The 10704-nt window shown below is 54.5% G+C and overlaps 1 protein-coding gene across 1 annotated transcript in view; it reads left to right on the forward strand.

Moving 5' to 3' along the window:
* The window catches only part of LOC147115376 (uncharacterized), a 33948-nt gene extending 31888 nt beyond the window's left edge, over positions 1-2060 (forward strand). Inside the window, exon 5 of the mRNA XM_085989405.1 lies at positions 1583-2060. Coding sequence (XP_085845531.1) covers positions 1583-1608 — 26 coding nt within the window. The 3' untranslated portion in view covers positions 1609-2060. The remainder of the gene's footprint in view (positions 1-1582) is intronic.
* Positions 2061-10704: the final 8644 nt, after the last annotated feature.

Genomic DNA, 10704 nt, shown 5'->3' on the forward strand with positions numbered 1-10704 from the left:
TCCTCCCCGCATCCACCCGATCAAGCCCCCTCACAATCTTATATGTTTCGATAAGATCGCCTCTCATTCTTCTGAATTCCAATGAGTAGAGGCCCAACCTACTCAACCTTTCCTCATACGTCAACCCCCTCATCTCCGGAATCAACCGAGTGAACCTTCTCTGAACCGCCTCGAGAGCAAGTATATCTTTTCTTAAATATGGAAACCAAAACTGCACGCAGTATTACAGGTGTGGCCTCACCAGTACCCTGTATAACTGAAGCAAGACTTCCCTGCTTTTATACTCCATCCCCCTTGCAATAAAAGCCAAGATTCCATTGGCCTTCCTGATCACCTGCTGTACCTGCATACTAACCTTCTGTGTTTCATGCACCAGGACCCCCAGATCCCTTTGTACTGTAGCACTTTGCAGTTTCTTTCCATTTAGATAATAACTTGCTCTTTGATTTTTTCTGCCAAAGTGCATAACCTCACACTTTCCAACATTATATTCCATCTGCCAAATTTCTGCCCACTCACTCAGCCTGTCTATGTCCTTTTGCAGGTTTTTTATGTCCTCCTCACTCACTGCTTTCCCTCCCATCTTTGTATCGTCGGCAAACTTGGATATGTTGCACTTGGTCCCCGCCTCCAAATCGTTAATATAGATTGTAAAGAGTTGGGGTCCCAGCACTGACCCCTGCGGAACACCACTAGTTACTGATTGCCAACCCGAGAATGAACCATTTATCCCAACTCTCTGTTTTCTGTTAGATAGCCAATCTTCTTACCCCCAATCCCGTGATTAGGGACCAAAAAGGAGACCTATGCATCGAGACAGAGGACTTTGCATCTGTCTTCACCAAGGAAGAAGATGCTGCCAAAGTCACAGTGAAGGAGGAGGTAGTCGAGATACTGAATGGGATAAAAATTGATAAAGTCACCAGGACCAGATGGGATGCAACCTGGGATGCTGAGGGAGGTTAAGGAGGAAATCGCGGAGGTACTGACCATAATCTTCCAATCCTCCTTAGATATAGGGATGGTGCCAGAGGACTGGAGAATTGAAAATGTTACACCCTTGTTCAAATAAGGGTGTAAGGATAAATCCAACAAATACAAGCCAGTCAGTTTAACCTCAGTAGTGGGGAAGCTTTTAGAAACAATAATCAGGGACAAAGTTAACAGTCACTTGGACAAGTGGATTAATTAAGGAAAACCAGCACAGATTTGTTAAATGCAAATCGTGTTTAACTAACTTGATCGAGTTGGATAAGTACCTGAAGGAACGAAATTTGCAGGGCTATGGGGAAAGGGCGGGGGAGTGGGACTAGCTGAAGTGCTCCTGCAGAGAGCCGGCACGGGCTCGACGGGCCGAATGGCCTCTTTCTGTGCTGTAACCATTCTATGATTCTATGTACCCACTTCACCGTCTGCGCCAATCCCTTCTCTCTCTCCAGCAGCTTCTCTCATTGACTGTTGACCCCACTCATGGTGCCTGCTTTACTTTCCTTCCCTTGTCACGTATGCCACAGCTGCCCTTTCTCCCTTTAGTTTCCCATCTGACTCTGGCTGTTGTCTCTTTCCCTCCTGTCCAATGCAGCTTGCTTTTGGAAATACTGCGTCTGAGAATCCATCCCGTCCCAGGACTTCGCCGCAGCCACAATCCGTCAACACCGGATCACCGGACGGAATTATCCACCCGCGTGCTTTCATTGTGTGTGTTTCAATATTGATTCTGGAGCTCCCACGACTGACAAAAGAATTTCCAGCGCACAAGGAGACCTCCTAGAGTTCCAACCTCCCCGGATTGTCCCGGAGTCTCTGGGAATTCAAGATTAATCTCCAGCAACACACGGGAGAAAAATCACTGGGCATTCAAAAAAAAATTGTGTTATTTTACATTTTCTTTGATCACTTTTATTTATTGGAGATAATAAAAAAGCGTCTGTTTGAGCGGATGGGGCGGTGGGAGGTCATGGCATGAAATCTCCAGGAATATGTCCAATCATAGTTGGCAACTGTAATCGGAGAAAGCTTTTCTGTCAGTCTCTCATACTCAATAAAATCCTAAACTTTAATGGGGTGGATTTGATGCTCTCCAGAATTGATGTGCAGAAAGTCGTGGGTACAAGTCCCACTCCAGAGACATGAGCATAAAATTCTAGGCTGACACGCCAGTGCAGTACTGAGGGAGCGCTGCACTGTCGGAGGGTCAGTACTGAGGGAGCGCTGCACTGTCGGAGGGGCAGTACTGAGGGAGCGCCGCACTGTTGGAGGGGCAGTACTGAGGGAGCGCCGCACTGTCGGAGGGGCAGTACTGAGGGAGTGCCGCACTGTCGGAGGGTCAGTACTGAGGGAGCGCTGCACTGTTGGAGGGGCAGTACTGAGGGAGCGCCGCGCTGTCGGAGGGGCAGTACTGAGGGAGCGCTGCACTGTCGGAGGGGCAGTACTGAGGGAGTGCCGCACTGTTGGAGGGGCAGTACTGAGGGAGCGCCGCGCTGTCGGAGGGGCAGTACTGAGGGAGTGCTGCACTGTCGGAGGGGCAGTACTGAGGGAAAGCCGTGCTGTCGGATGGGCAGTACTGAGGGTACGCAGCACTGTCGGACGGGCAGTACTGAGGGAGCGCCACCCTGTTGGAGGGGCAGTACTGAGGGAGCACTGCACTGTCGGAGGGGCAGTACTGAGGGAGTGCTGCACTGTCGGAGGGGCAGTACTGAGGGTGCGCTGCACTGTCGAAGGGGCAGTACTGAGGGACGCCGCACCTTCGGAGGTGCCTCTTTCAGATGAGACGTTAAACTAAGGCCCCGTCTTCCCTCTCAGGTGGATGTAAAAGATCCCACGGCACTATTTCGAAGAAGAACAGGGGAGTTCTCCCCGGTGTCCTGGGGCCAATATTTATCACTCAATCAACTTCACTAATACAGATTATCTGGTCATTATCACGTTGCTGTTTGTGGGAACTTGCTGTGCGCAAATTGGCTGTCGTTTTTCCTACATTACAACAGTGACTACACTTCAAAAGTATTTCATTGGCTGTAAAGCGCTTTCTTATGGTTAGTTACAGACCTTCACCCTGTGGGACCTGTGTTCAAATCCAGCAAGACTCGTGGTGTTTCAGTCTCCTCTCCCAGTGTGAGGGTCCGACACAAAATGATTTTGGATCATCCAGTTTCACCAAAGTCTGCTCCACACTTGGCACTCTCACTCAGAGGGAATGGTGTAGGCAATGGGACAATGTCACGCGGGTTCAGTGGACAAGAAGCTAGGAGCAGGAGTAGGCCATTCGGCCCCTCGAGCCTGCTCTGCCATTCAATGAGATCATGGCTGATCATCCAAATTGACTACCCTGTCCCTGCTTTCTCCCCATATCCCTTGATCCCTTTAGCCTTAAGAAATATATCTAACTCCTTCTTGAATATATTAATGAATTGGCCTCAACTGCCTTTTGTGGTAGAGAATTCCACAGGTTCACCACTCTCTGGGTGAAGAAATTCTTCCTCATCTCTGTCCTAAATGGCTTACCCCTTATCCTTAGACTGTGACCCCTGGTTCTGGACTCCCCCGCATCGGGAACATCCTTCCTGCATCTAGTCTGTCTAGTCCTGTTAGAATTTTATATGTTTCAATTTATAAGTATGTCGTTGGACAGTTTACAGGGAGCTTTATCTCGAGGCTATGGTATCCTTCAACTTCTGCAATAAAGCAGCTGAGGGTTTGAGTGCCTCCCTGGTCAGTGGGAGATGTTAAAGATCACCCAAGTATGCCTCTCACGGCTGAATTTCCCTCTCCCGCCTTGCACAGGATGTTGCAGCCGCCAATCAGCACTGAGATTAGACACTGAGCGCTCAAGCCTGCTCCCATCCCGTAACTCTGGGAGTTGGTGCCCTCACACAATCATCCACTGGGGGTTGGTGCCCTCACACAATCATCCACTGGGGGTTGAAACTCTCACACTCCCATCCACTGGGAGTTGGTGCCCTCACACAATCATCCACTGGGGGTTGAAGCTCTCACACTCCCGTCCACTGGGGGTTGGTGCTCTCACACTCCCATCACTGGGGGTTGGTGTTCTCACACTCCCATCCACTGGGAGTTGGTGTTCTCACACTCCCATCCACTGGGGGTTGGTGTTCTCACACTCCCATCCACTGGGAGTTGGTGTTCTCACACTCCCATCCACTGGGGGTTGAAGCTCTCACACTCCCATCCACTGGGGGTTGGTGTTCTCACACTCCCATCCACTGGGGGTTGGTGTTCTCACACTCCCATCCACTGGGAGTTGGTGCTCTCACACTCCCATCCACTGGGAGTTGGTGTTCTCACACTCCTATCCACTGGGGGTTGGTGCTCTCACACTCCCATCCACTGGGAGTTGGTGCCCTCACACAATCATCCACTGGGGGTTGATGCTCTCACACTCCCATCCACTGGGAGTTGGTGTTCTCACACTCCCATCCACTGGGGGTTGGTGTTCTCACACTCCCATCCACTGGGAGTTGGTGTTCTCACACTCCCATCCACTGGGGGTTGGTGTTCTCACACTCCCATCCACTGGGAGTTGGTGTTCTCACACTCCCATCCACTGGGGGTTGAAGCTCTCACACTCCCATCCACTGGGAGTTGGTGTTCTCACACTCCCATCCACTGGGGGTTGGTGTTCTCACACTCCCATCCACTGGGAGTTGGTGTTCTCACACTCCCATCCACTGGGGGTTGAAGCTCTCACACTCCCATCCACTGGGAGTTGGTGCTCTCACACTCCCATCCACTGGGAGTTGGTGTTCTCACACTCCCATCCACTGGGAGTTGGTGTTCTCACACTCCCATCCACTGGGAGTTGGTGTTCTCACACTCCCATCCACTGGGAGTTGGTGTTCTCACACTCCCATCCACTGGGAGTTGGTGCTCTCACACTCCCATCCACTGGGGGTTGGTGTTCTCACACTCCCATCCACTGGGAGTTGGTGTTCTCACACTCCCATCCACTGGGGGTTGGTGTTCTCACACTCCCATCCACTGGGAGTTGGTGTTCTCACACTCCCATCCACTGGGGGTTGAAGCTCTCACACTCCCATCCACTGGGAGTTGGTGTTCTCACACTCCCATCCACTGGGGGTTGGTGTTCTCACACTCCCATCCACTGGGAGTTGGTGTTCTCACACTCCCATCCACTGGGGGTTGAAGCTCTCACACTCCCATCCACTGGGAGTTGGTGCTCTCACACTCCCATCCACTGGGAGTTGGTGTTCTCACACTCCCATCCACTGGGAGTTGGTGTTCTCACACTCCCATCCACTGGGAGTTGGTGTTCTCACACTCCCATCCACTGGGAGTTGGTGTTCTCACACTCCCATCCACTGGGAGTTGGTGCTCTCACACTCCCATCCACTGGGGGTTGGTGTTCTCACACTCCCATCCACTGGGAGTTGGTGTTCTCACACTCCCATCCACTGGGGGTTGGTGTTCTCACACTCCCATCCACTGCGAGTTGGTGTTCTCACACTCCCATCCACTGGGGGTTGAAGCTCTCACACTCCCATCCACTGGGAGTTGGTGTTCTCACACTCCCATCCACTGGGGGTTGGTGTTCTCACACTCCCATCCACTGGGAGTTGGTGTTCTCACACTCCCATCCACTGGGGGTTGAAGCTCTCACACTCCCATCCACTGGGAGTTGGTGCTCTCACACTCCCATCCACTGGGAGTTGGTGTTCTCACACTCCCATCCACTGGGAGTTGGTGTTCTCACACTCCCATCCACTGGGAGTTGGTGTTCTCACACTCCGATCCACTGGGAGTTGACGCTCTCACACTCCCATCCACTGGGAGTTGGTGTTCTCACACTCCCATCCACTGGCAGTTGGTGTTCTCACACTCCCATCCACTGGGGGTTGGTGCTCTCACACTCCCATCCACTGGGAGTTGGTGTTCTCACACTCCCATCCCCTGGGAGTTGGTGTTCTCACACTCCCATCCACTGGGAGTTGGTGTTCTCACACTCCGATCCACTGGGAGTTGACGCTCTCACACTCCCATCCACTGGGAGTTGGTGTTCTCACACTCCCATCCACTGGCAGTTGGTGTTCTCACACTCCCATCCACTGGGAGTTGGTGTTCTCACACTCCGATCCACTGGGAGTTGACGCTCTCACACTCCCATCCACTGGGAGTTGGTGTTCTCACACTCCCATCCACTGGCAGTTGGTGCTCTCACACTCCCATCCACTGGGAGTTGGTGTTCTCACACTCCCATCCACTGGGGGTTGGTGCTCTCACACTCCCATCCACTGGGAGTTGGTGTTCTCACACTCCCATCCACTGGGAGTTGGTGTTCTCACACTCCCATCCACTGGGAGTTGGTGCTCTCACACTCCCATCCACTGGGAGTTGGTGCTCTCACACTCCCATCCACTGGGAGTTGGTGTTCTCACACTCCCATCCACTGGGAGTTGGTGCTCTCACACTCCCATCCACTGGGAGTTGGTGCTCTCACACTCCCATCCACTGGGAGTTGGTGCTCTCACACTCCCATCCACTGGGAGTTGGTGTTCTCACGCTCCCATCCACTGGGAGTTGGTGTTCTCACACTCCCATCCACTGGGAGTTGGTGCTCTCACACTCCCATCCACTGGGGGTTGGTGTTCTCACACTCCCATCCACTGGGAGTTGACGCTCTCACACTCCCATCCACTGGGAGTTGACGCTCTCACACTCCCATCCACTGGCAGTTGGTGCTCTCACACTCCCATCCACTGGGAGTTGGTGTTCTCACGCTCCCATCCACTGGGAGTTGACGCTCTCACACTCCCATCCACTGGGAGTTGGTGTTCTCACACTCCCATCCACTGGGGGTTGGTGTTCTCACACTCCCATCCACTGGGAGTTGGTGTTCTCACGCTCCCATCACTGGGGGTTGGTGTTCTCACACTCCCATCCACTGGGAGTTGGTGTTCTCACACTCCCATCCACTGGGGGTTGGTGTTCTCACACTCCCATCCACTGGGGGTTGAAGCTCTCACACTCCCATCCACTGGGGGTTGAAGCTCTCACGCTCCCATCCACTGGGAGTTGGTGCTCTCACACTCCCATCCACTGGGAGTTGGTGCTCTCACACTCCCATCCACTGGGAGTTGGTGTTCTCACACTCCCATCCACTGGGAGTTGGTGCTCTCACACTCCCATCCACTGGGAGTTGGTGCTCTCACACTCCCATCCACTGGGAGTTGACGCTCTCACACTCCCATCCACTGGGGGTTGGTGTTCTCACACTCCCATCCACTGGGGGTTGGTGCTCTCACACTCCCATCCACTGGGAGTTGGTGTTCTCACACTCCCATCCACTGGGAGTTAGTGCTCTCACACTCTCATCCACTGGGAGTTGACGCTCTCACACTCCCATCCACTGGGGGTTGGTGTTCTCACACTCCCATCCACTGGGGGTTGGTGCTCTCATGCTCCCATCCACTGGGAGTTGGTGCTCTCACACTCCCATCCACTGGGGGTTGAAGCTCTCACGCTCCCATCCACTGGGAGTTGGTGCTCTCACACTCCCATCCACTGGGGGTTGGTGCTCTCACACTCCCATCCACTGGGAGTTGACGCTCTCACGCTCCCATCCACTGGGGGTTGGTGTTCTCACACTCCCATCCGCTGGGGGTTGAAGCTCTCATGCTCCCATCCACTGGGAGTTGACGCTCTCGCACTCCCATCCACTGGGGGTTGGTGTTCTCACACTCCCATCCACTGGGAGTTGGTGTTCTCACACTCCCATCCACTGGGAGTTGGTGTTCTCACACTCCCATCCACTGGGGGTAGGTGCTCTCACACTCCCATCCACTGGGAGTTGGTGTTCTCACACTCCCATCCACTGGGAGTTAGTGCTCTCACACTCCCATCCACTGGGGGTTGAAGCTCTCACGCTCCCATCCACTGGGAGTTGGTGTTCTCACACTCCCATCCACTGGGGGTTGGTGCTCTCACACTCCCATCCACTGGGAGTTGACGCTCTCACGCTCCCATCCACTGGGGGTTGGTGTTCTCACACTCCCATCCGCTGGGGGTTGAAGCTCTCATGCTCCCATCCACTGGGAGTTGACGCTCTCGCACTCCCATCCACTGGGGGTTGACGCTCTCGCACTCCCATCCACTGGGAGTTGGTGTTCTCACACTCCCATCCACTGGGAGTTGGTGTTCTCACACTCCCATCCACTGGGGGTAGGTGCTCTCACACTCCCATCCACTGGGAGTTGGTGTTCTCACACTCCCATCCACTGGGAGTTAGTGCTCTCACACTCCCATCCACTGGGGGTAGGTGCTCTCACACTCCCATCCACTGGGAGTTGGTGTTCTCACACTCCCATCCACTGGGAGTTAGTGCTCTCACACTCCCATCCACTGGGAGTTGACGCTCTCACACTCCCATCCACTGGGGGTTGGTGTTCTCACACTCCCATCCACTGGGAGTTGGTGCTCTCATGCTCCCATCCACTGGGAGTTGGTGTTCTCACACTCCCATCCACTGGGGGTTGGTGCTCTCACACTCCCATTCACTGGGAGTTAGTGCTCTCACACTCCCATCCACTGGGAGTTGGTGTTCTCACACTCCCATCCACTGGGAGTTGGTGCTCTCACACTCCCATCCACTGGGAGTTGGTGCTCTCACACTCCCATCCACTGGGGGTTGGTGTTCTCACACTCCCATCACTGGGAGTTGGTGTTCTCACACTCCCATCCACTGGGAGTTGGTGTTCTCACACTCCCATCCACTGGGGGTTGGTGCTCTCACACTCCCATTCACTGGGAGTTAGTGCTCTCACACTCCCATCCACTGGGGGTTGGTGCTCTCACACTCCCATCCACTGGGAGTTGGTGCTCTCACACTCCCATCCACTGGGAGTTGGTGTTCTCACACTCACATCCACTGGGAGTTAGTGCTCTCACACTCCCATCCACTGGGAGTTGGTGTTCTCACACTCACATCCACTGGGAGTTGGTGTTCTCACACTCCCATCCACTGGGGGTTGGTGCTCTCACACTCCCATCCACTGGGGGTTGGTGTTCTCACCCTCCCATCCACTGGGGGTTGGTGTTCTCACACTCCCATCCACTGGGGGTTGGTGCTCTCACACTCCCATCCACTGGGGGTTGGTGCTCTCACACTCCCATCCGCTGGGGGTTGAAACTCTCACACTCCCATCCACTGGGGGTTGGTGTTCTCACACTCCCATCCACTGGGGGTTGAAACTCTCACACTCCCATCCACTGGGAGTTGGTGCTCTCACACTCCCATCCACTGGGGGTTGGTGTTCCCACACTCCCATCCACTGGGGGTTGGTGTTCTCACACTCCCATCCACTGGGGGTTGAAGCTCTCACACTCCCATCCACTGGGGGTTGTTGCCCTCACACTCCCATCCACTGGGGGTTGAAGCTCTCGCACTCCCATCCACTGGGAGTTGATGCCCTCACACTCCCATCCACTGGGAGTTGACGCTCTCACACTCCCATCCACTGGGAGTTGACGCTCTCACACTCCCATCCACTGGGAGTTGGTGCTCTCACACTCCCATCCACTGGGAGTTGGTGTTCTCACACTCCCATCCACTGGGGGTTGGTGCTCTCACACTCCCATCCACTGGGGGTTGAAGCTCTCACACTCCCGTCCACTGGGGGTTGGTGCCCTCACACTCCCATCACTGGGAGTTGGTGTTCTCCCACTCCCATCCACTGGGAGTTGGTGTTCTCACACTCCCATCCACTGGGAGTTGGTGCTCTCACACTCCCATCCACTGGGGGTTGATGCTCTCACACTCCCATCCACTGGGGGTTGGTGCTCTCACACTCCCATCCACTGGGGGTTGGTGTTCTCACACTCCCATCCACTGGGGTTTGGTGTTCTCACACTCCCATCCACTGGGAGTTGGTGCTCTCACACTCCCATCCACTGGGGGTTGGTGTTCTCACACTCCCATCCACTGGGGGTTGAAGCTCTCACACTCCCATCCACTGGGAGTTGGTGCTCTCACACTCCCATCCACTGGGGGTTGGTGTTCTCACACTCCCATCCACTGGGGGTTGGTGTTCTCACACTCCCATCCACTGGGGGTTGGTGTTCTCACACTCCCATCCACTGGGAGTTGGTGCTCTCACACTCCCATCCACTGGGGGTTGGTGTTCTCACACTCCCATCCACTGGGAGTTGGTGCTCTCACACTCCCATCCACTGGGGGTTGTTGCTCTCACACTCTCATCCACTGGGAGTTGATGTTCTCACACTCCCATCCACTGGGAGTTGGTGTTCTCACACTCCCATCCACTGGGGGTTGGTGTTCTCACACTCCCATCCACTGGGGGTTGAAGCTCTCACACTCCCATCCACTGGGGGTTGTTGCCCTCACACTCCCATCCACTGGGGGTTGAAGCTCTCACACTCCCATCCACTGGGAGTTGATGCCCTCACACTCCCATCCACTGGGAGTTGACGCTCTCACACTCCCATCCACTGGGAGCTGACGCTCTCACACTCCCATCCACTGGGAGTTGGTGCTCTCACACTCCCATCCACTGGGAGTTGGTGTTCTCACACTCCCATCCACTGGGAGTTGGTGCTCTCACACTCCCATCCACTGGGGGTTGGTGTTCTCACACTCCCATCCACTGGGAGCTGGTGTTCTCACACTCCCATCCACTGGGAGTTGACGCTCTCACACTCCCATCCACTGGG

Source organism: Somniosus microcephalus, chromosome 6 (assembly GCF_052327205.1).
Source record: "Somniosus microcephalus isolate GS21.2 chromosome 6, FLI_Smic_1.0, whole genome shotgun sequence".
Lineage (NCBI taxonomy): Eukaryota > Metazoa > Chordata > Chondrichthyes > Squaliformes > Somniosidae > Somniosus > Somniosus microcephalus.